Source organism: Crocuta crocuta, unplaced genomic scaffold (genome assembly GCF_008692635.1).
Source record: "Crocuta crocuta isolate KB4526 unplaced genomic scaffold, BGI_CrCroc_1.0 scaffold348, whole genome shotgun sequence".
NCBI classification, from domain to species: domain Eukaryota; kingdom Metazoa; phylum Chordata; class Mammalia; order Carnivora; family Hyaenidae; genus Crocuta; species Crocuta crocuta.
In genome coordinates this window covers 1,799,891-1,826,541 of record NW_027529573.1, presented here as the reverse complement: position 1 = coordinate 1,826,541, position 26,651 = coordinate 1,799,891, and the positions used below count along the sequence as shown (strand labels likewise).

At 42.1% G+C, this 26,651-nt stretch overlaps 1 protein-coding gene across 5 annotated transcripts in view; it reads left to right on the top strand.

The window, feature by feature from the left end:
- OSBP2 (oxysterol binding protein 2) overlaps positions 1-26,651 on the top strand; it is a 181,125-nt gene that overhangs the window by 12,253 nt on the left and 142,221 nt on the right. For 2 of the 5 annotated variants that reach the window (XM_077761585.1, XM_077761586.1), the window contains exon 2: positions 21,299-21,507. In XM_077761585.1, the coding sequence (XP_077617711.1) occupies positions 21,299-21,507 (209 nt within the window). Of the gene's footprint in view, positions 1-143; positions 193-12,604; positions 12,622-19,151; positions 19,206-21,298; positions 21,508-26,651 lie in introns of those variants that run through there. The other 3 variants (XM_077761587.1, XM_077761588.1, XM_077761590.1) reach the window with 3 other exon arrangements.

Here is a 26,651-nt window from a genome sequence, read left to right as displayed (position 1 = left end):
CTAGACTGTACTTGGTGGCAGTGTGTCATTCATATGCATGTGTAGCTGTTTGAAGGGAGGACCAGCAGTTCATGTGTTGTCTGTTTCCTCTCAGAACAAACCATTTTTCAGTAACTGTTAGCCAGACACACATTGTACAAGCATGTCATCAGCGCCTGCGAAGCTGGAGAGCAAGCTTCTCCAGGTCCCTGGGTAAGTTGCATGGGGTGGCAGTGGAAGAATCTTTGGTAGGAAAGGAACATAAAAGTCATCCAATCTATCTCTCTGTTTGTTGACTTCTTCCTATGGCATATCTCTCCCATCAGCACCAGCCTTTGAGCAAACCTCTGTTGTGACAGAGAGCAGACCTTTATCTCCCAAGACAAGCTGGTATTCCTTAGATAACTCTGACTGTTAGAAAGTTCTCCCTCTGTTGAGGTGAGATGGGTTTCGAGGCAATATCTGTGCTCATTGGAATGTTTCTCTGTCCCACAGAGATGGACTTATCCATTCCACACAGCCATATTCTTCATCCTCAGAGATGCTGACTCAGTGTCCCTATGTATTCTTTCTTGCTGCATAACAAATCATCCTAAAGCTTAGTGGCTTAAAGCAATAATTAACATTATCTCACAGTTTCTGTGGGTCTATAATTCCTGAGTGGTTGGTTACTTGGGGTGATTCTGGCTTGGGATGTTTCATGAGAGCTGCATTCACTTGATTAGGGCTGGAGGCTCCACTTTCCAGGTGGCTCACTCACATGCGTTGCAAAGTGATGCTGGTCTCAGTGCCTCTCTCTTTGGGCCTCTCCACAGGGTAATTTGAGTGTCCTCACAACAGGGCAGTTGGCTTTTTCCAGAGACAGTGATCCAAGGGAGAGCAAGCAAAAATCACAATTTTTAAAAACCTTTTTGAGCTTTTTTGATTCTGTAACTTGCACAGTATCCTGTTAGTTACACAATTGTCCCTGCCAATGTGGGAGAAAGTCTCCAAACCTCTGGGACCCTCATTTTGTGATCTGTAAACAGCCCAACTTGACTGAAACAAACCATAAGGAAGTACTTGGTAAACTCTTTCATAAGTGAAAGGGATATTTTGAATGTAAGAATTTTGCCAGTACTAAGTGCTTAACTAGTGAAAACCTCCTGTTTAACCTCACACTCCTGTTTAACATGTAGAGTCAAGGAAATCAGGGCTGGATTTGCCAGAAAATGAAGAGGACTCTTTTTTTATTTAGCCCTTTATTTGAGGGCTCTTTTGGGCGTAGCCATGCCATGTACTCTCCTTCTGGAGTTCAGGAACGTTTTCATAGGAAGACAGGGTCCTTCCCTCATTCAGTCCAAATGGTGGAGGAGAGACAGAAGGTCATACACTCTTGTTGGATTCTCTGGGGGCCCAGGAGAGCCACCAACCCATGGAAGCATGGACCTCATCTGATTTTTTCCACTGGTCTGAACCTAATGCCTGGCCTGCCACACTGAATGAAACAATGAACATGACAAGCAGGGGTGACAGTTGTTTTAAACACAGTCTCTGTTTGGGAAGTCTGTGGCTGCCAGTGGTGTGAGGCCTTCAGTTTTGCAGGCTGCTGTCATGTTTTGATTGGAGTTTAGCTGCCATTTCTGCTTCACTTGAAGCTTAGTGGGAGTCACTTTTACATAAGATTATTCCATCTAATATTAATATCAATGTTCATAAGACTGGAGGCCATGAAAGGAAAGAATAGAATTCCTGAATAAATTATGTGTCTCACTGTCAGATCTGTAAGTTTGTATTGTAATCTGTGCATTTAAATTTGTAATTGGCCTTGGTATGTTAAAATTCAATCTAAATGTTTCCTTAATTGACTTTTAATTTGTAGTGCTAGTCTTTTGCTTGGCTTGCTAGGTGATTCTCTTTTTTAGAACCCTCTTTGTTTAGTGTAGTATTTTGGGGGGGTATCTTTAGTGTTGCTGAAATTTTAAGCTAACATCACTTGTAAAAGGAAGAATCTAGGTCGCTAGAACATTCTGTAGATTGTAGCTGCAGCTACAGAGATTGTGTGATGATTTAAAAAAACAAATCTGTTCAACTATCCTGAATTGTTCTGTACCCATGACTAGGTCTTGAAATAGATCCATCCCTATGCCCTGGGGACCTGTCATCTTTTCTCTCCTCCTGAGACACTCAGTACACAGCCTCATTCCTGTGCCAGGCTCACTGGGACTCAAGAGGTCCCCTTCATCATCAAAGTAGTTCAGCTGTCTTGGTCAGTGGAGTATATGACTGATCTCAGAGTTGAGAGTTTAAGCCCCATGTTGGGTGTAGAGTTTACTTAAAAATAAATAAATAGGGGCGCCTGGGTGACTCAGTCAGTTAAACATCCAACTCTTGATCTTGGGTCAGGTCATAATCTCATGGGTTCATGAATCTGAGTCCCACATTGGACTATGCACTGTCAGTGCAGAACCTGCTTGAGATTCTCTCTCTCCCTCTCTCTCTGTCCCTCCCCTGCTCATGCTCTCTCTCCTCTTTCTCAGAAAAAATAAGTAAACTTTATAAATAAGTAAGTAAATACATACATACATACAATTAAAAACAACAGTTCAGCACTGCTATTGATTGTCATTACACCCAGGGAAGAATTTAAAATGCAATGAATCTCTTTTTTCTTTAACTAAAAAAATGTTTTAATGTTTATTTATTTTTGAGAGAAAGAGACAGAGCATGAGCAGAAGAAGGGCAGAGAGAGAGAGACAGACCAACAGACACAGAATCCTAAGCAGGCTTCAGCCTCTGAGCTATCAGCACGGAGTCCGACACAGGGCTAGAACTCAAGAACTGTGAGATAATAAGCTGAGCTGAAGTCGGATGCTTAACTGACTGAGCCACTTAGGCACCCAATGTAATCGATTTCAGATGGATTTTATTTTTTATTATGGGACGTTTCAAACACATACAAGTAGAGATGTTGGTATGATGAGCCTCATGTCCCAATCACTCAATGTGAGCAAGTCTTACCTTTGAGTCAGTCTATTGTCTCCCCACCCTCACTTAATTTGAAGCAGATCCCAGATATCTTTAACCCAATTTTAATGATTAAGTTTTTAAAAAAAAAACTTTAATAAGGGGTCCCACATTGGGTGTAGAATTTGCTTAAAAATAAATAAAGAGGAACGCCTGGGTGGCTCAGTCGGTCTAGCATCCAGCTCTTTCTTTTTAATTTTTTTAATGTTTATTTATTTTTGTAGAAGAGAGACAGAGCATGAGCAGAAGAGGAACAGAGAGAAAGGGAGACACAGAATCTGAAGCAGGCTCCAGGCTCCAAGCTGTCAGCACAGACCCTGATGCAGGGCTCAAACTCACAAACCGTGAAATCATGACCTGAGCCAAAGCCGGATGCCTAACCGACTGAGCCACCCAGGTGCCCCTAAGCATCCAACTCTTGATCTTGGCTCAGGTAATGATCTCACAGGTTTGTGAGTTTGAACATTGGGCTCTCTGCTGTCAGCACAGACAGAGCCTGCTTCTGATCCTCTGTCCCTCCTCTCTTTCCGCCCCTCCCCAATGCATGTGCATGTGTGTGCATTCTCTCTCTCAAAAATAAATAAATAAATGTTAAAAATAATTTTAATAGCAAATATTTACAAATATTTCAGTATGTATCTCTGTAGAGATGACAGGGTTTTTTTAATTTTTTTTTAAAATTTATTTCTGAGAGAGAGAGAGACACCGTGAGCAGGGGAGGGTCAGAGAGAGAGGGAGACACAGAATCTGAAATGGGCTCCAGGCTCTGACCTAGCTGTCAGCACACAGCCTGACATGAGGCTCCAACCCACAAACCATGAGGTCATGACCTGAGCCGAAGTCGGATGCTCAACCAACTGAGCCACCCAGGCTCCCTTCTCACCAGATTTTTTTTTCACCAGATTTTTTAAATAAACTTTTTGTTTTCAAATAATTTCAAACTTAGCAGAAAATTTCAAGAATAGCACAAAGAAGGGGCGCCTGGGTGGCTCAGTCGGTTGAGAGTCCGACTTCATCTCAGGTCATGATCTCATGGTTTGTAGGCTCGGGCCCCACATCGGGCTCTGTGCTGACAGCTAGCTCAGAGCCTGGAGCCTGTTTCAGAATCTGTGTCTCCCTCTCTCTCTGACCTTCCCCTGCTCATGCTGTCTCTCTCTCTCTCTCTCTCTCAGAAATAAGTAAAACATAAAAAATTAAAAAAAAAAAAGAATAGCACAAAGAACTCCTGTGTATCCATCGCTGAGATCCCCCAATTGTTGCTATACTCCATTTGCCTTATCATTTTCTATGTTATATTTATATATAATATTTCTTAAGCATTTAAGAGTAAGTTTCATACATGATGCTTATTATCACTTAATGCTTCAGTGTGTATTCCTTAAAATAAGGGCATTCTCCTATAATTACAGTGTAAACATTGATACAGTGCTACCATCTAATCCATGGACCCATCCAGATTTTGCCAGTTGTCCCAGTAATGTCCTGTAGAGGTACAAGAACCAATCCAGGATCATCTATTGCATTTGGTTGTCTTGTCTCGTCACTTTAGTTTCAGTGTGGAATAGTTCTTCCATTTTTTCTTGTCTTTCATGACCTGGACATTTTTGATAAATACATGCCAGTTACTTTATAGAATGTGCCTCGATTTGGAATTGCCTAGTGTTCCCTTATGTTTAGATTCAGGGCCTGCATTTGTGGCAGAACACCACATTATACACTACTGTGTCCTTCACAGTGCATCATATCAAGAGGCAAATGATGTTGATTGTCTTACCACTAGTGATGTAGCTTTTATCATTTGGTTATGATGGTGTTTGCCAGATTTCTCTACTGTAAAGTTAACTTATAATTATTGATTAATAAGTAATTGACCAGAACTAACAACTAATTAATTAGAATTAATAAATAATTAGAATTACAAGCAATAATTAGAATAAGAAGTAATTTATTAAAATTAAATTTTAATGTAGTTAATTGGGATAATTAATTTGAATGAAACTAGAATACAATTGATATAATTATTAATGTGTAATTAATAGAGAGAGAGAGAGCATGTGAGTGGGGAGAGGCACAGAAGGGGAAAGAGAGAGAATCTTAAGCAGATTTCATGCCTAGCATGGAGTCTGACATGGGGCTCAATCCCATGACCCAGGGATCATGACCTGAGCCAAAATAAAAAGTCAGAGGCTCAACTGACTGAGTTACCCAGGGACCCCCAGAATTAGAATATATTTTTATGGGGAAATACTTTGAGGCTAAGTGAAACCCTGTTCTTTAACACATCCCTCTGGTTTTTAGTACACTTTGGTTATTGGCTGAATCAAATAAGTTATTATTATGATGGTTGCCACTTGGTGGTTTTTCTTATTTATTAGGAAGCATTGTACTATAAAGAGGAGCTTTTTTTTTTTTAATGTTTTTTCATTTATTTCTGAGAGAGAGACAACGTGAGCAGGGGAGGGTCAGAGAGAGAGGGAGACACAGAATCTGAAACAGGCTCCAGGCTCTGAGCTGGCAGTCAGCACAGAGCCCAATGCGGGGCTCAAACCCACAAACTGTAAGGTCATGACCTGAGCCGAAGTCGGACGCTTAACTGACTGAGCCACCCAGGCACCCCTAAAGAGGAGCTTTTTATTTAATTGCCTGTTCATCTGTTTGTAGCCATATGACCTCATGGATTTCTGTCTCATCCAGTGGGTTATTATCAGTAACTCTCATTTATACTGATACTCAAATTGTCCCAGTTTTGAGTAGGAGGAGTCTTTTGCTCTTTTGTCCTTTTGACATTACCTATCACTCTGGACATTTCCTTACTCTTGGTTTATCTTGTACTGGACTGTTTATTTCTCTGATAAACCCTGGTTCCCTTTAGTGGAAAATGGTACCTAGAAGCCAAATACTGAGTGCTGGGTGTGCTTATTGTTATTGGGACATCATTGCTTCTAGGCTCTCTATGTGGCTTGAGAGAGTTTTTCTCACTGTCCCTTCCATATTTCCAACTTCAGAATCTGACAATAAGAGCTCTGGATCCCACTATCCTTAATATATTTACTTATTTTCTCAGTTTCCTAGATGAAACTACTCTCCCAGCCATGCCGACCAAATCTCCTCTGTTCCTCCACACCCAGACATATTGGCTGGATTTTCTTGACCTTGGTATTGCTGATATTGCTGGTGATACCAGCCAAACCTCTCTGCCTTAGAGTCTGGCTGCCCTGATGCTGCTGGTTCTGCTCATGGCTGAGCACAGCCTGGGAAGGAAGAAGGAACTTCCCAGTCTCTTCTGATTTATAGGTTCTCCTTCTCTCTTTATTTTTTCCCTTTCAATTTATTGGTTGAAGAAATAGGTCATTTTTTCTGTAATTTCCCACAGACTGGATTTCGCTGATTTCATCTGCATAATATTATTTATTGTACCCTTCTATCTCCTTTATTTCCTGTAAACTGATAGCTAGAAATTCAGAGTAAGTTTCAATTATATTGGCAAAATGATTCATAGATATAGTGAAAGGGGATACATGTTATCTAGTTCTCTCTTTCCCACTCTTTCTTTCTCTTTCACACACACACACACACCTGCAACCAGTGACGACAATTTCCTAGACCCATTAGTTGAGTACGGGTTGCAAAATGATAATATTCTATCATTCCTTTTGTGGTTATTAGTGAAAATAATTGTATAAAGAGAAACTTTCCAGGGGTGCCTGGGTGGCTTAGTCCGCTAAGCGTCCGACTTTCGCTTGGGTCATGATCTCGCGGTTCGTGGGTTCGAGCCCCGCGTCGGGCTCTGTGCTGACTGCCAGCTCAGAGCCTGGAGCCTATTTCAGAGTCTGTATCTCCCTCTCTCGCTGACCCTCCCCTGCTTGCGCTGTCTCTCTCTCTCTCTCCTAGAAATAAATAAAAATATTTTAAAAAATTTTGATGAATCCTTCTATCAGTTACTATAGAACCTAAGAGCCTCTGCCACAGGTAGGCTAGCACTCAACNCTCACCTAACCATTTGGTTACCCAATAGTTTAGTTACTATGGAAACAGTAGGAAAAATGCACCATGATTTCCTTTATTTGCCAGTTATCAAACGAATGAGTTGGACCTCTAGCATCTCTCCAGGGTCACTAATAACTTATTTTGTCAGTACCATTATGATCTTCTTGACTTGGTGCCTCTTAGTGTATTGCAGTTGTTACTCTTGTTCTAATCCTTGAGATATGAATCACATAGCATGCATTTAAAGTCTACAACTTAATAATTTTTCATATATTCACAGATATGTGTAATTATCAAAGTCAATTTTTGAACATTTTCATTACTTCCAAAAGAAACCCCATACCCTTTAGCTATCACTCCCTTGCCCATCCCTCTATCCCTGAATCTTCCTCCAGCCCTAAGCAACCACTCATATACTTTCTCCCTCTATATATTTCCCTTTTGTGGACTTTCATATAGATGGAATCATATAATACATGGACTTTTGTGACTGGCTTCTTTCACTTAGCATTGTGTTCAAGGTTCATCCAAATTGTAGCATATGTCAGTTCTTTGTTATTTTTTATGGCTGAATAATATTCCATTGTATGAATATAATTCCAATGTATAACATACCATTTTTTTGGTCCATTCATCTACTGATGGATATCTGGGTTATTTCCACCATTTATGTGTAATGCTGTTATAAAAGTTTGTGTACAGGTTTTTGTGTGGACATATGTTTTCATTTATATTTATTTTGGAAGTGCTGAATAATATGGTAACTATATTTAATCATTCTAATTTCTTTAGTGGTTCCTCCATATATTACATTATATACATACATACATAATTTATCACATCTGCCAGTGTCATTTAATTAGTTTCAATGAAGTATAGAAACTTCCCTATAAGTTCCTTTACCTTTCCTTATTTATAGTATAGGGTAGTCTTACATTTTCCTCTGTATACATGTAGAACCACATCATACAGTGTTTTAATTTTTGCTTTAACCATCAAACATAGTTTAAAAACTCAAGAGAAGAAACATTTATTGTCCTAACCCATATTTTTGTTTATCATGTTTGTTCTTCCTTTCTGATGTTCTAAGATTCCTTCTTTTATCATTTCCTTTGTTTTTTAGAGAATTTTTCTCTTGCCATTCTTTTTGAGTAGGCCTGCTGGTGACAATTCTCTTGGTTTTCCTTCATCTGAGAATGGCCTTACTTTTCCATCATTCTTGGAGGATATTTTCACTGGATTCTGGGTTGACAGTTCTTTCCTTTCAGCCCTTGAAAAGTGTGGAACTTTACTCTAGCTCAGGAAGAGCTGGTAAGTCTTATGCAGGAGCAAGGACTTTGTCCTAAAGAATGAGGAGAGGAGATTAGGGGTGCCTGGGTGGCTCAGTTGAGTGTCCGACTCCTGATTTTAGCTCAGTTCATGAGCTCAGGGTTTTGGGATCAAGCCCCATATGTGGCTCCATGCTGAGTATGGAGCCTGCATAGCATTCTCTCTCTCCTTCTACTGCTCACTCTGTCTCTCAAAAGAAGAAGAACAAGAACAAGAAAAAGAAAAAAAAAAAAAGAAGAACAAGAAAGAGGAGATTAGTTGAAGGTTTAAAGCAGCATACTGACAGACTCAGAATGAAGTTTTAGAAAAATGTAGCACAAGAGTGGACTGGCAGAGGCAAGGCAGAGGCTGATAGACGGACTGTGGATATGTCCTGGTGAGAGATGATCCACCCAGTGCAGGGCTCTGCAGGACAGCTTCAGTGAAGGGGGTGGGTTTGAGAGACATTGAGGAGGCATGCTGGAGAGACCTTGGAATTCTGCTCGGTGAAGTACAGGGGTCAGGCTTTTGCCTGACCAACACCATACTTTAAAAGTGCAGTAACTTGGGAAAATACCGTGGTTTGTTATTCCTACATTGGCAGCAAAAGTGGCATGTTCATCCATTTTCTACCTGATGAGTACATTTTACTCTAAATCTGAGATCTAAAGCATTTGTCTAATATTCTGTGACAGGATTTTCACTTAATAATCTTAGGAAACACCTTATATGTGGCTGGTATATGGTATTCTGATGTTTTGGAGGAACCACAAAAAGGGTCTAGTGGTTTTTCAGTGAGCGATGTTCAAGGGAAGGGTGTTACCCTACCGTTCTACCTTAAGCATGTGAGTTTGGCAGAACTTTGGGTGGTTCCAGGGCTGGGTCATCTCCCTGCATTTGTTCCTTTGCTTGTGTAACACTCCTGCATTAATTCATTCAGCCTGCCCACCATCCCTGAGCTCTTACCACATGTCAACTCTGAGCTGAGCAGGGACAGGATAGACCATCTCTGTGTCTTGTGGAACTTATGTTCTCACTTGCAAGTGACAAATAGAAACAATGACCAGGTAAAGCAAAACATTTTTCTGGATGGCTACCCCAGTATTCTGCATGGACAAAGCCCTGTGCTGGTGGCAGAGAAACCCAGTTCCAGTTTTACAGTTAGAAAAAAAAATTTTTTTTAAGAGCCCAACACAGGGCTCAAACCCACAAACCATGAGATCATGACCTGAGCCGAAGTTGGACGCTTAACCGACTGAGCCACCCAGGCGTCCCTAAAAAAATTTTTTTTAAGTTTAGCTATTTATTTTGAGAGAGAGAGCAAGCAAACAGGGGAGGGGCAGAGAGAGAGGGAGAGGGAGAATCCCAAGCAGGCTCTGCTCTGTTAGCACAGAGCCTGATGCAAGGCTTGAACTCATGAACTGTGAGATGGTGACCTGAGTCAAAACCAAGAGTCAGATGCTTAACAGACTGAGCCACTCAGGCACTCCTTATTGTTTACCAGTTTTATGGACAGGGAAACGTGAGTTAACTTTTCCTGGCTTCCTCCTCTTTCTTGGCTGTAAAATGAGGCTAATTCCCTCCTGCTGGTGCCTGCCATTTAGAATATACTTGATAAATATTTGCTAAACAAATCAATGTCTGCTTTGCCCACTTTATGGGTTCTTGCAAGGATTGAAGGAATCATGTTTGCTACAGTCTCCCATGGAAAGTGAAGTACTACCTAGATGTAAGTTGTATTGATAAGTGTACTGGCCTTTGTAAATCACCACCTGTCATCCTCCATTTGTGTAAACATGAAGTGATGTGAATTTCAGTAACGGGAGAATGGCTCCCAGTCTCCTTTTTTATGGAAAAAAAATTACATTAGAAATGTTCTTCCTATAGAATTTGTAGCAGCGTTTATTGAGCATTTCTCGAGGGAAGCTTTAAATGGAAAAGAATGAGGCCAGAAGCAAAATGAAATGGTGTCAGGTCTCATGGTGACAGTCTCATCTGCACAGTAAATGCTTCTGTTTGGCCACTTCTGACAGTGGCCATACTGAGCATTTTCTGGATGGCACCATTTAACCAGCTTTGATGACTTTTTTTCTTAATGTTTTTTTATTTATTTTGAGAGAGAGAGAGCGAGAGAGAGCGCACCAGCCAGGGAGGGGCAGAGAGAGAGGGAGAGAGAATCCCAAGCTCTGTCTGCACAGAGCCTGATGTGGGGCTCGATCCCATGAACCATGAGATCATGACCTGAGCTGAAATCAAAAGTTGGATGCTTAACCAACTGAGCCGCCCAGGTACCCCTAACCAGCTTTTATGACTTTTAAAAGTAGAAATGAAGCCTGGGGACAAGTCCGTGCACCCCTGTGGGTAAGAGACAGGGCTGCAGGTGGATGGGTGAGACTGGCTTCGTCCCCTTTGGGACCTGCAATGAGCTCCCCACTTAGCAAGTCTCAGCCTCCACATCTGGAACAGGGAGGTAACATTCCTGCCTTTTCTATCACATCTTAAGTGGCTAATTCATGTGAGACACCTCTAAGGTAAGCCCACAGGATGTGGTAATTAGGATAAGCTGAGTTTTGTTACTTAGACATGGAAGGATCCTAACAGTATCCCCAGGACCTGAGAGCTAGAAGAACTGAAATCTACTGTTTCTCCTGCATGTGTCTCGTGTACGACCTTCTTCACTGTCCTCTCTGCCTTCTGACATCCCTTCTGTGGCTGCTGCCCACCTGTCCTAGCAGAACAACAGAAACCCAGCTTTGGATATTTTAAACAAACAAAAAAAGAGATGTATTTACTGGAAGGATCTTCAGGAACTCACAGGATTCCTGGAAAGGCAGGACAATGCTTTCAGAGGGGGGTGAGAACAAGGCAGGCTAGGTAGCCAGATCCATGGCCAAAATCATGTCACAAAACTATCCTGGAGAGGACATTGTTACCTGGGCACTGGATATTGATGCTCCTTGGCCTCTGGCCTCTGCTACCCCTGCTGCCCTTGAGAACCAGCTGTTGCTGCCTCCACTGCCACAAAAGAATTCCTCACATCTCTGTTCTTTTAAATATTAAGTTTTAATGAGGCTTGGTATGCATAGAGACAAGTGACATATATATAGCTCAGGAGATGTTCCCAAAATGAACATATTGAATAGCCATTGACCCTGCTAAAGAAATAAAACATGACCAGCTCCCCTACCTCCAGGAGCCTCCCCCTGTGTCCCCTCTAGTCATTGCTACTCAAGGGTAACTGCTGCCTTGACTTCTCACCCTACAGCTTAGTTTTGCTTGTTACTGTACTTTCTCTAAGTAGATACACAATACATTTTCTTTGTGTCTGGCTTATTCTGCTCAACATTATATTTGTGAGATTCTTCCACGTTGTTTGTGTGGTTCTTATGGATTTATTCTCATTTCTGTATGATACTCTACCATTTGGATAATCCACCAAATGGATAAGCCAATGTTTGTTTATCCATTGTAGTGTGGACGGACATGTGGGTTGTTGCAGTTTGGAGGCTTTTAGGAAGAGTGCTGTAGACACTCCGGCACATGTCTTTGGTAACCACATGCATATATCCCTAATGGGGAGGTCCATAGGAGTGGAATTGCTGGATCATGGTGCACATGTATGTTTACTGATCACTGATGAGGTTGGGCCCTTTTTCATATGTTCATTAGCTATTTGGAGATCTCCTTTTGTGAAGTATCTGTCCAAATCTTTTGCCTATTTTTATCTAATGTTTATTTATTTATTTTTGAGAGAGAGGGAGAGCATAAGCAAGGGAGGGGCAGAGAGATTGGGGGTGGGGGGAGACACAGAATCCAAAGCAGACTCTAGGCTCTGAGCCTGTCAGGCTAGAGCTCGACACGGGGCTCGAACCCATGAACTGCAAGATCATGACCTGAGCTGAAGTTGGATGCTTAACTGTCTGAGCCACTGAGGTGCCCCTCTTTTGCCCATTTTTAAATTGGGTTATTGGCTGTACATTTTGCATCTCTAGATCCAGATTTTGAAACCTCTGCAAATGCATGGGATGAGCCTTTGGGTGCCTTGGTTGCTAGAAATCCTTAACAGCATACATCAAACCTTATTTGCAGTCTCAGGTATTCATTCTGAGATGATGTAGTCTCTAGGAAGGTGCCTTGGCCAGGACTCAGCTGTGCATACCAGAAGTGAGTCTGGCTAGTGTTAGCTGAAAGGCAGTGCTGTCAGGGGTGAGATAGCTTCCTAGTTGCTGGGAGGACTGGAGGAGCAGCTGGAAGCTGAAAATCAAGAACACTGAGTGTCCCCAGACTCTCACTAGCTCTGCTGGGAGGCGGCTGCTGCTGCTGCAGGGAGCCACAGAATTGGTGAGCCGATGACAACAAAAGTCTGCTCCCTCTGTCACAGTTCCTGCTACCACAATGGATAGCCTTTCTCTGTCTCATTTCTCTCCTAACTTTCTTCTACAGTTAAGTCTTGTGTTAATACATGTCATGTCATCTGACATGAACCTGAATCCTTGGAATCCCTGGAATCTTTGCTGCAGGTCATTTTGGATGCTCCAACCTCAATGGTATAGGAAAAGGGGAAAGCTCTGAGCTGCAATGGGTAGTTCTTGGGCAGGGCTGTTCTAGGAACGAAAGGAGCCATATGGGTGTTGTGGTGATGGGTGTTCTCAGTGGGGACTGTGTGGGGGCTTAAAATGCAGTCCCATGACTGCTGTGTAGAAATAAACCAGCTCAGCTGTATGAGAACTTCGAAAGAGCCATTCCTGCACTCATCTATTCAGCCACTATCATGTTTAGTGTCCTAGGGATACTGTAATAAAGCACCATAAAACGGGTGGCTTAAAATAGCAGAAATGTACTGCCTCACAGTTCTGGAGGCTAGAAGTCCAAAATCAAGGAGCTATCAGGACTATACTCTCTCTGAAGGCTGAAGGGGAGGTTCTCTTCCAGGCCTGGCTACCTTCTGATGTTTGCCAGTAATCCTTGGTGCTCCTTGGCTTGTAGATGCATCACGCCCATTTCTACTGCCCTCTGTGCCTCTGTGTCTCTCTCTCTTATTATTTTTATCAGTGGGACACCAGTCATACTGGATTAGGGCCCATGTTAACTTGATTATATCTTCAAAGACCATATTTCCAAATAAGGTCACATTTGGAGGTACTAGGGGTTAGGACTTCACAATATCTTCCTGGGGAATACAGTTTAACTTAGTACCAATCAGCAAGCCAGGCCATGTGTAGACCTTCTCCTTTGGCTGTCCTGGATCCCTGAGCTTTCCCAGAGTCACATGCCTCCACACCACTGCTCTGGGTTGGCCTGGCCCTCCTCCTAGCCTTTGCCTGGGCAGATTCCCTTTATTATTTGAAATTCTGCTCCAGTGTATACATCTCCTGATCCATCTGGAAAGGAAAGTGTTGTTTTATCTCCCGAGCTCCCACCACTGGTGACTTATCCTTCCATTCTGAGTTTGTTTTTAAAGCAAACTTTTTATTGACAATGGCTATGTATGTAACATACAACATACTATATGTGTGTAACATACGTGCAGAAAAGTAGGTAAATTATAAGAATGCAACTCAATGAATTTTCATAAAGTGAATACTCCCTTTATTTTGAATGTATTTTCCTCTGCCTATTAAATAGTAGCCTATGGGGGCGCCTGGGTGGCTTAGTCGGTTAAACGTCCGACTTTCACTTAGGTCGTGATCTCGCGGTTCGTGGGTTCGAGCCCTGCGTCGGGCTCTGTGCTGACTGCCAGCTCGGAGCCTGGAGCCTGTTTCAGTCTGTGACTCCCGCTCTCTCTGACCCTCCCCTGCTCATGCTGTATCTCTCTCTCTCTCTCTCCTAGAAATAAATAAAAATATTTAAAAAAAATAGTAGCCTACGATTTGCAGGCCTATATCTTTCACAAGATGGTATGTTCTTTGAGGCCCGAAAATGTGTTTCCTTTATCATTATATTTATCCCCTCTCCAGTTTCTAGCACAATTCTTTTATATAGTAGCCCATAGAAAGTATTTGCTGAATTTGGATTTGGAAGATTGGAGTGGAATTTGCCAAGCGAATCAGACTCAGCTTGAGCTAACACTGAATGAAAGTAATGCACAAGGATAAGTGCTTTGCCCCAGATTAGTAGCTTTTGTCTTTCTGTGTGTCTGGATTCAAATTTGCTCCTTGTCAATTTTCTTCTTGCCCATGGAAAATTTTTATGAAGGTACTCTAGAAAACAGAGACCAAGGCAAGGATGAAAGAGCTGACTCTGTGTGTGAGAGATTTGGTCCCAGGGTGGTGAGGCAGAAACAGGAAGTGGAAGGATGAATGTCCCATCACAGTGAGCTGCAGAGAGACACAGCAGGTCTGGCACACAGACTTTTCCAGAAGATTTGCAAGGAGAAAACACACCTCTTGAGAAGTCTGCAGAAGGAAGAATGGAGGTGAAATTTATCTGCCCCCTTTGCTTCCACCTCCTGTCTCCCACTGTGGCATTTCATGAAAGTCCAGAAGTGGAGGGACAACTGGGCAAGGCTGAGCTACCAACCAAGAGAGACAGAGAAGGAGGCGGTCGAGGGAATCTGAGAAGGTGCACAAGGTTTGTGTCCAATATGCTCCACACCTTGCACTACTCAGGTCCTCTTGTGCCCTCCCATGTTGTCAGCTCTCCTACTACGATGTGGGGACCTCCATTCTCCTGAGAGAATGAAGACATCGTTACCCCTTCACTGGAGGTGCAAGTCCAGTCAGTGACAGAGGCCTCTTCCTGGTGGCTAACTGATGTTGCCTGGAAAACTGAAGTAAGAAGGCTATGAAACGAGTTCATTTGCTGCTGCTGTGTCTGGTAATGCTGTAACGATATTCATCATCTTCCTCCCCCACCACCCATTCTAGATCCTTTTCATTCTCTGCTAGCACTTTGGCTGGTCTGTGACATTTGTCCTGGGGAGTTTGAGTTCCTTGTTACCCTGCCCATTAATAACCATTACCAGACATACAAGTATTAAGAGAGTCCTTGGGGAATTCCTTCAGCTCTATTCCAGATAGTCTTCTCCCATCCCCATATGTGCCACTAATGTAAATCTTCATGGCAGTTAGTATTGTCACTCCCTTCTTAGTCTGTTGGTCACTGTCATGAGAAGCAAAAAGTGACAAGGGGGTAGCATCAGCTTCCAATAAAATGGAAGCCTTATTGTGTTGTGTTTCCCATTTCCTTGGAAGTAGAACATCTAACCCAGCTGAGCCTAATTGATGAGAAGACAGACTCTACAAGGGGTCACTACACGTAACAGTGAGCAGGGCCACTCCTGGACCCATCTTATGTAATTATACAGTTCATCCAGATATCAGTTGTCAGTTCAGGGCATATACTTCATCCTGGAGGATAGACATTCAGGCCCGTAAGACATTTCCTCAGTAGGTGCCCCAGCTGAGCTTCACTAGGCCATTCCATTCTTCGTGTCAGGTTGGCTGCTCCTGAGTAGCAGCAGGGTTCACAGTAAGATTGGTGAACTCCAATCAGGAATCTTTGGTTCACTTTCTTGGTTGAAGTGTGTGACTTAATCTGAGGCTGTGTTTTATGAGAATCCAGGCAGGCAGACGAGGTTTCAATAACTATGGACCACAGTGCTGCTGGAGGCAACCCTATTACCAGAACACACATGGATTCCAGTAAGGACAAATTGCTCAATCTCCCCTCTCCTTGCCCCACCAAGGTGAAAGAGGTCTGATCTAGTTTGTGGATGTCTTATTCTTCCCAAAGAGTGGGAAGGTTGTGTCAGTCCCTCCTGCTGGCAGGTTGGACACTCAGCAAGATGAGCCTTGGTGATGTGGAGGCAAAAAGGTAAATAAAGAAAGGTAAGGGAAAGATGCAAAGTGATCTGATACTTTAATGGGTTGGCTACCACCTCGCAGCAAACTGCAAGGGTCACAGGTGCTATTCATGTTCCCTGGGCTCATGGACTTCTCAAGAAGGTTTGCAATAATAAAGCATACTTAGGAGAGGTCCACCAAGGGGAAGAATGAAGAGTATTTACCTGCCTGCTTCCCATCTATTTTCCACTTCCTACTGGTCATTGTTCAGCCTATGAGGTGAAAACCTTTCCACACTAGTGGATTGCAAAAATCTAGCCTCTTGATGGCCACTCAAGAAGCCACATCCCACACTCCAAGATTCAGCATCCCTTCCAAGCCCAGAATTGGAGGGATGACCCAAGCCAGATGGGCACCAAGAGATAAAAAAGGAGGTGGTGAGGGGTCTCTGAGCTGGTGTACAAGGTTTATAAACAATACAGGTGTGTTAGTCACTAGCCAAAATGCTACATTAACTATTATAGTTAGTGCTTAGGAAGTGCTATATAAACTATTATGGGCTTCCAAGTTCTGGTAGCTGGTGTCATATTCTCATCTCTGGCAAGGACATTGGCCATCAGAACAGCTGAATATTATTTGGTTGAGAGTCAGTGTGACTCACTTAGAAGGATGTTAGTTATGGTAGCCTCTCTTACAGTTAAGTTTACTGCAGGTGTTCCATATTTTGTCTCTACTTGTTCTAAATACTTAAAACATTCACCAAATGTAAAGTAGCACCACAAAACATCTTCTTTTAAAAACTGGCAGAATATACTTGATGATATGTGCTGGGTATGAGCTCTGATATAACTGGCAAGCCCTATTACATGGCCTGGTTTGTCTTTAGGCACTGAATATGCCCAGGGATCAATGAGACTAGATGGTTCTGGGTTGTTTCACATCTCCAAAGCTTTCCTCCCAGGATAGGTAGGACAGGAGTTGCCACTGCAGCTTGCAGACCCAAGTCCACAGTGTGCCATGAGTGGGGCTTTAACTTTTCCACTATCTGAGCTCTTGGGTGGCCCTGGCAGGTCAACACTCATAGGAGGGGTTGCTTCAGCCAGAACTCACAATGGGAGAAACAAGAACTTTTATATACAACATAGGTAGGTGCACCACTCTTAAAAAACAACCTGAATTTAGGATATGTCCCTGAATTCTGGATCCTTTTGGGACTTATTTTGAAGCCATTGAAACCTTAAAAAACCGATTAACAGAACAAAAAATATCACTTTGGCTACTAATGGAAAATGAATTGAGCACAAAACACCTAAATGAAAGAAAAAAGAACAGAGTTAAAGTCCAAGACAAGTAGATATTTTGATGATTTTAATGGACTTTTAATTCCTAAATTCCCATGTGTCGCTATATAATTTCTTCCAATAATGCAGAAAAGTAAAGCTGAAAAATCAATTTCCTCAAATCTTTAATGAAAAGTAACTCTAGTTACAAAGACTTAAGGTTAAATTTAGATGTGGGTGGTGGGTGACTGGTAAAGCTTATCTGCTTATATTTTCATTTTTCGAAATTCCCTTGTTACTTTTTCATGTCTGTCTCTTCTTGTTTCATTTTTACCAGCTTCTGTTTCACAAACTATTGCTCTTTTATTGATTTTATTCCTTCATCTTTGAGAATATTAAACCTATTTATATTCATTTTTAAAATGTTATTCTGATACATCCATTTCGTCCGAAGTGATTCATCTGCTGAGAATTTGACTTTGTTGGTTTCTGTTAGCATTGATTTTCTTCATTGATTTTAAAGTTTGGTTTTCAGTTTGTCTTAAATGGGAAGATTCTCTCTCCCACTCTGAGCCTTACCCACAACTCTTTTCTTTGTCTAGTGATTTAAAATTTAAAAAAATTTTTTTAAATTTATTTGAGGGTGGGGAGATGCAGAGAGAGAGGGACACACAGAATCTGAAGCAAGCTCGAGGCTGTGAGCTGTCTGCACAGAGCCCGATGTGGGGCTCAAACCCATGAATTGTGAGATCATGACCTGAGCTGAAGTTGGACACTTAACCTACTGAACCACCCAGTGGCCCCTGTCTAGTGATTTTAAAAAATGTTCTATTTAAGAGGCATCTGGGTGGCTCAGTTGGTTAAGCATCTGACTTTGACTCAGGTCATGATCTTGTGGTTTGTGAGTTTGAGCCCCAGGTCGGGCTCTGAGCTGATAGCACAGAGCCTGGAGCTTGCTTCCAAATCTGTATCTCCCTCTCTCTCTGCTCCTCCCCTGTTCTCAAAAATAAGCCTTAAGATTTTTTTAAAGTTTTATTTATTTATATAAATTTTTATGTATTTTTGAGAGAGACTGCAACCTGGGGTGGGGTGGAGAAAGAGGGGAACAGAGGATCTGAAGTGGGTTCCACTCGGACAGCAGTTAGCCCAATGTGGGGCTCAAACTCACAAACTGCAAGATCATGACCTGAGCCAAAGTCAGATGCTCAATTGACTGAGCCACCCAGGCACCCTTCTAGTGATTTTCAAAGTACCTCCACTTCACTCTATGGAGAGCCCTGTCCAGAGCTAGGCTTTATGATGGGGGCTTAAGGCTTCTGTCCTTCAGTGACATTGGGAATATCTCCAACTCTGTCACAGAGCCTGAGAGCAAGAGAGTTCAGGTTCTGGCCACAAGACTTTATATCAGCTATGACCCTGGGCTTAGGGTGATGGCAATATTACAATTTTTTGTTTTTAATTTTGAAATAACTTAGACTGTGGTTTGAAGAGTTTCCAGAGTTTTCATGGTGAACATGTGGAGATATGGGGACAGTGGCATGCTCAGAGAGCATGGAAACTCTACACTCTTTCCCCATACCTTATCCTATTTATCTCTTCCATATGCCTGTTCCTGAGTTGGGTACTTTTAAAATAAACTGATGATCTACAAAGGAGGAGGAGAAGAAGAAGAGGAAGAGGAAGAAGAAGAAGAAGGAGGAGGAGGAGAAGGAGAAGGAAGAGGAGAAGGAAGAAGAAGGGGAAGGAAGAAGAACAAGGAGGATGAAGAAGGAGGATGGAAGAAGAAGAAGAAGGTGGTGGCAAAGGAAGAAGAAGAAGGAGAAGGAGAAGAAGAAGAAGAGGAGGAGGAGGAGGAGGAGAGGTAGGGGGAAGGGGGAGGAGGAAGAAGGAGGAGGAAGGAAGGAAGGAAGGAAGGAAGGAAGGAAGGAAGGAAGGAAGAGGAGGAAGAGGAGAAAAAAACAACCACAACCACAACCACAACCACAATGACAGACTTACAGAAAAGTTCAGGTACAGAGAGTTCTTACATACCTTCATCTAGCTTCCCCTAATGTTAATATCTTATCTCAGCAAATTACAAGGGTCAAACCCAGAAAATTAACATTATATGATACTATTAACTAAATCTCCAACTTTATTCATATTTCACAAGTTTTTCTCTAATATCCTTTTCTATCTTATAAAATCTGGAATCCTACATTACATTTAGTGATTTTCTATTTCTGTGATCACATCTACTTTTATTAAGGAAGATCTGTCCCTTCTCCCCCATTTATTTATCCCTTTGACTATTTGCTTATATCAGCATGGACTCAGGGGTATTTATTTTAGTTGATGGGTTGTAATCCAATACAATAGCCACTGTATAACTTCCAGCCCACTCTGATACAACACAGTGGCCTGGCTTCCATATCCCATCTCACACGAGGTACTTCTATCCCCTATTTTCCATAGGAATTTCTGTAACTCTTGGACACCTCTACTTCTTTCCTAAAATTAGGCCCAGGAGGCCCACTATTGTAGTTTTGAGATAAAAATCTAAGTTCTAACATAACCTGCAAGATATTGCATCTGGCTCCTATGTAATTTTCTAGCTTCATCTTTTTCTTTTTCGCTCTGTTGTCCTCAATGCTCTTACCACACAGAAACTTTTCCTCTTTTTTGAAAGCTGTGAACTCTACCTTGCCTCATGGTCTTTGCCCCTTCTGTTCCCCCTGCCTACATCAGTCACCACCTCCCCACCTTCTTTTTGAGCTGAGCCATAGTGGCCTTTTTGGTTAGTTACTATATTATTTAACACCCAAAGAGCCTCTACCCTAAATGTCCTTGAATTAAAAAGGGCAAGCTTCCAACAGGTATGCTCATCTTTGCCAGTTTTGTTAATTAGAAGGCGCTTTTTTTTTTTCAAGTAGGAGATGTCAGCACCTAGGAGTGGGACTTTACCTCAAGTATAAACTATGCCATCTTCTCTAAGGAATGTAGCCAAAGCAGGAGGGAATTGGAAAAGGCATAAGCTCTTCACATAAAAGGTGAATGTCTTGTTGAGTGTCAAGTCATTTGACTTTAGAGCTGGTAGAAGAATCAAGAAAATAACAGATGAGGAACAACCAGCATCAAAGGGCAGCAGAATTTGCCAAATGAGCTTCTGCCACTGGCTGTGTTACATGCTGACCACCAGTTGTTCTTCCTTTTCCAACACTCTCTGTGGAAAGAGATTTGGTGTGTTGTGAGGGTTCCAAATTTCCTTTAAGTATGTGAAGGACTAGGGTAGATCCAGTCACAATGGTTGGATCTGTTTTTAGGCATTGGTCACAGTTGGAAATGGTCTTGCACTTCAGTCACTTCCATTTCCCCTTACTTTGGTACCAATAGCTCCATAATCTTGTAACCAGCAAAGGGTCAGTTCCTGTCATGAGGCAGCACTGTATTAACCTAGTTATTGCCTTCTTCCCATTTGTTGTGGGGCCAGAGGAGTATGGTGGCATCCTTGCTTTGTGGATCTCTGTTCCTAGGTCACTCCTGGCAGGGGGTGCCTCCAAGTCCACCCCCTGGGGTTCTGGGTCTCAGTTTCAGTGGTAATTTGCCACCCTGCTCCAAATCTGCAGTTCTGAGACTTAGTGGAAGGAGACTGGGTTGGATTTAGTGGTCTATGCTGCCTCACAGGACTCTATAGACAGTGACCCTTCTCCATTTCCTCATCCCTGCAAGGGCTTAACCCACAGCCAGCATGCCCTGCAGTTGGCACTGATGTGGGCCTTCCTCCTTTGCTATCTTCCCACTGAGCACCCCTCAACCAAGCCCCAGCAGTCAATCCCATCAGGCATTATCTCCCTGCTTTGACCCCAGGGGCCCTCTCAGCTCTAAGGGTCTGAGATTCTGAGGATTTGCCTTGAGCACAGTCTAGAGCTATTGAGTTTGGGAGCCTCACCCCATACCTTCTCTTGCATCCTACAGAAATCAGGGTGAAATGGCCCACACCTGTCGTGGCACCATCAACCTGTCCACCACACACTTTGACACGGAGGACTCTTGTGGTATCGTGCTGACCAGTGGGGCGAGGACCTACCACCTCAAGGCCAGCTCGGAGGTGGAGCGGCAGCAGTGGATCACCGCCCTGGAGCTGGCCAAGGCCAAGGCTGTCCGCATGATGAGCAGCCACTCAGGTAGTGAGCACTTGGTGGGCGAATATACATGCAGGGTCATGGATCTAGAGAGAATGGGAATTGAGAGTGTTTGGGGGGTGGTAGTGACCAGGAGATCCAGGCTAGTCCAGACCAACCCTGGAAGGTTGGAGTATGTGTTCACCCTTCCCATTCAGCTCTGTGTGTCCTCAGCAATGAGACGCTTAGGTGGTCACAGCTGGCTAGACAGGTCTTGGGATAGAAATATTTGTGATGAGCAGGGCTGTGTGTATCTTTCTTTGGACAAGTCTGGTTCCTGGACTTTAGCAGACCCTTCAGATTCTGCAGTGGGTGAGATCCAGAAGCAGCAGCAGGGGTGGGAGTCCAGGATGATGTGCCTGTGATGTGGGCCAGACTTTTTCCCAGGCCCATTATGGACATTGAAAGCTGTTTAACCAGAGCTGCTGTCTTTGCTGAGGTGGAAGCCCAGCTCAGATATTCTGAGCAAGACATTTAATTGTTTAATACACACATTTATTTTTTTAATATGTCATGTCTTTATATGATTCATAAACCAGGAGTTTCAAAAGCACATGCAGTGACACCTGCCCTTGACTTGTTCCCAGCCAACCACCCTATTATTCCTTCCAGAGGCAACCAGAGCTACCTTGTATCTTTTACATATTTATTAAAATTGGTACTTATTTTAATTGGAAACCAACTTGAAAATAAACTATTTAAGAAAAAAAGAAATAAATAAATAAAAATAAAATAAGTGTAGTCTTCCACCTTTCTTTCTTTCAATTTAGCAATATATCTTGGAATTTCTTCCCTATCTGTATATAAAAAAGCTTCCTCCTTGTTTTTACAACAGTATAGCACTGTGTTGTATTGATGTATCATAGTTTATTTAACCCAAAACCTGTTGATGAACATTTAGGTTGTTTATTTTGCTATGATGTGCTATGCTGCCATGAATAATTTTGCATTTTGTTTCACATTCATAAAAACATAAATGAAGTATACACTCTGGAAAGTAGGGTTGCTGGGTTAATAGGAGTGCACGTTTGTAATTCTAAGAGATTGTTAAGCTGCCTTCCATAGTGGCTGTAGCATTAGATGCCTGTAGCAATGTGTGAGAATGCCTGCCTCCCATAGCCATGTCCACCCAGAGTGACAGCAAATGTTTCTCATGGGTTAAAACTAGGTCCAGACATACTCGGGGAGGAGATATTGGGAAGCTATAACTCTTCTAAAGTTAAAGCAAAATGGTGTGTGTTTTCTCAGACCTATGTAGGGTTATTTTAGGAAGGCAGGGCTCCAGGTGAGAATGAGTCACAGCCTCTGTGCTCCAGGATTATCTCACAGGCTGGTTGGGGAGACAGTGAGTCCTATGGAAGGAGCACTAGCACAAAGCAGGATGAGAGGGACTGGTGATATCAGTCACCATGCCCCATACCTAGTCTACTGTATTGGGTCTCCTACAGTGCTAGCTTCTCAGTGCACATTGATGGTCGTTTAATATCACTCTGACCTTCTCTTTTGGTTTCACACATTTGGAGCATGGGTTCTCCCTTACCCCTGGTGGACTCTTTCTTGGGATCAGCACTCATGTGACTCTGGGGTGTAAATAGTGATGCTGAGCTTGGCACAGGAGCCCCAAGGTACCACTCCATTTCCCAGTGAAGGAGGGTGTTGGAGCCATCACAGGCATGGGCTCTGCTGGGAACCTCAGTAGGAACTGTGCTTTATGCTTGGAGGTCTATGTGAAGCCTTTGTGGTGGATGACATGGCTGGTGATGTGGCTGGTGGTATGGATGACATGGCTCAAGACACCATTGACTAAGTGTAACAGTACTGATAGTCATGGAAGAATGATTTTCCTCTTTCTAGTTTTTCATGAGTAAAATGAAATGAAATAATAAAATAATTGTTTTATTTTCTAGGAACTTTCTGAAAATAATGTAGTGGGTAGCATTTATCAAATCCATCATTCTGTGACAATTTATCTGGGACAGCCAATGGAAGGAGTTTCTTTTGCAGCCGGGATGGGAGTGCTTGTTAACTCAGCTGAGCAGTGCTAAGAATTTTAAGCCTGGACTTCCTCTTGGAGGGTTTGGGACCTTGAGGGAGTTGACTCAGGCTCACCTTCCTTCATTTCATAACCCTCAGGCATGATCAGGGGCTGGAGACACAGCACATGTCTTGTGTTCCCAAGGGGTTAGCCTCCTGGGTAAGGACACAGGACAAACATTCGGGTACAATTCAAGGTAGCACTTGCTATGTGTTGATGAGAAATGGTAGGATTCCTCTGCTTTTGGTGTTTTGAAACATAAATGAATTAATGCATGTGAAGGTGAAGATTTCAAAAAGGTACTGGACTTTTATAGAAAGGTTGGGATAGGGGCGCCTTGGTGGCTTAGTCAGTTAAGTGTCCGACTTTCGCTTAGGTCATGATCTCGCGGTTCATGGGTTTGAGCCCCGCGTCAGGCTCTGTGCTGACTGCCAGCTCAGAGCCTGGAGCCTATTTCAGAGTCTGTGTCTCCCTCTCTCTCTGACCCTCCCCTGCTCACGCTGTCTCTCTCTCTCTCTCCTAGAAATAAATAAAAATATATATATTAAAAAAAAGAAAGGTTGGGATACCTGATCATTTCTTTTCTTTTTTAAGTTTGTTTGTTTGTTTTGAGAGAGAGAGCAAGTGGGGTAGGGGCAGAGAGAGAGAGAGGAGAGAGTGAATCCCAAGCGAATCTAACAGTGCAGAGCCCAATGCAGGGCTCACAAACCATGAGTTCATGACCTGAGCTGAAACCAAGAGTCAGCGCTTAACTAATGGAGCCACCCAGGCACCCCCTACCTGATTATTTCTTGAAAAAGAGTTCTTGTGGTGGCATCTCTGCAAGGCAGTATTCTTCTCCCACATTTCTCAGGCTGATGTTAGAGAGTTGTGGTTTGCAACTTTTCACGTGGGGTCAGTTTCAGGTAACCCCAAATAAGGGAAGACAGCCTGGTGTGGTTCTCCTTGACTCTGGGTCATAGCTACCATCTGGGTTAAGGGCATAGATGATGCTCCAGATAGACCCCCTTCAGGTCATCCCAAGGCCTATCTGTCCCTTCCTAGACTATAGACCATCTCTCATCCATCAGGAAGCCTACTCTCTAGCTTTTGTGCCACCCCCACCCCCCACCCCAGTCCAGGCACCATTCCCTGCTACCTGAATGTCTGCAACAACCTCCTGTCTTCCTGCTTTCAGTCAGTTCTCCAAACAGCAGGCAAACAACATGTTAAAAAGTGGGAATCTGATCATATAACTGCATTACTTACAACTCTTGGGTGCTATAAACCAACTAGACTTAACAAACATATACAGAACACTCACCTGACAACAGTGGAACATACACATTCTTCTCAAGGTCATGTAGAAAATTCTCCATGATACACTAAATGTTAGGCCACAAAACAAGTCTCAATAAATTTAAGAAGATTGAAATCATGCAAAATATCTTTTCTAACCACACAGTGAAATGAAGCTAGAAATCAACTACAGAAGAAACACTAAAAAATTCACAAATATGTAGAAATTAAATAACACACTCTTGAACAACCCATGATTCAAAGATGAAATCACAAGGGAAATTAGAAAATACTTTGAGAAGAATGAAAATGAAAGCACAACATGCCATAATTTATGGGATGCAGCAAAAGCAGTCCTCAGAGGGAAATTTATAGCTATAAAATATACATTAAAAAAGACAGAAAATCTCAAATCAATAACCAAACCTTACATCTTACATCTTAAGGAAGATCAAGCTAAACCCAAAGCTAGCAGAAGAAAGGAAACAATAAATATCAGCATTGAGATAAATGAAATCTAGAATAGAAAAATAATAAAGGAAATCAATGAAACTAAAAGTTGCTTCTTTAAAGTGACCAACAAAACTGACAAACCTTCCACTAGACTGATTTGGAAAAAAAGAAAGAAGACTCAAATTATTAAAATCAGAAATGAAAGTGACATTACTACTGACCTTATGGAAATAAAAAGGATTACAAAACAATACTATAAACAACTGTACACCAACAAATTAGACACCTAGATGAAATGGACAAATTCCTAGAAACACACAGCTGCCAAATCACCTAAAGAGAAATAGAAAATTTTAGCATATCTGTAATAAGAGATTGAATCAATCCTCAAAAGTCTGCCAACAAAGAAAAGCCCAGGACTAGATGGTTTCACTGGGGAATTCTACTAAACATTTAAAGAAGAATTAATACCAGTCTTTCTCATAGTCTTCCAAAAAAATTAAGAGGAGGGAAACACTTTCTAACTTACTTGGTGAGGCTGGCATACCAAAACCAAACAAAGGCATCACAAGAAAAGAAAACTATAGACCATTATCCCTTCTGAATATAGATGCAAAACCCCTCAACACGATACCAACAAACAAAATCCAACAGCATAGCAAAAGTATTATACACCATGACCAACTGGGATTTATCCCAAGAATACAAGGGCAGTTCAACATAAGAAACCAATTAATGTAATATACTTCATTGATTGAAGGCAAAAACCTTATGTGATCATCTCAACTGATGCAGAAAAAGGATTTGACAAAATCCAACACTCTTTCATGATAAAAACATCAGCAAACATGATGAAGGGAATTTTTGAAAAACCCACAGCTAGCATCATATTCAATGATAAAAAACTGAAATTTTCCCCTAAGATCAGGAACAAGATAAAGATGCCCATTTTCACCATGGCTATTCAACATTGTACTGGAAGTTCTGCACAAGAAAAGGAAATAAAAGGAAAAATTGGAAAGGAAGAAGTAAAACTTTCTATTGGCACATAGATGATACAATCCTATATATAGAAAATCCCAAAGAATCCACAAAAAACCCTATGAGAGCTAATGAACAAATTCAGCAAAGCTACAGGGCACAAGATCAACAAATGTCACTTATATTTCTATATACTCACAATGAACAATCCAAAAAGGAGATGAAGAAAAGAATTCCACTTAAGTATCATCACAAATAATAAATTCTGAAAAATAAATATAACCAAGAAGATGAAAGTTCACTGAAACTTAAAAAAACTTTAAATTAAAAAAATCACTGGAAGAAATTAATGAAAACCTAAATAAATGGAAAGACATCTGTGTTCATGGATTGGAAGACT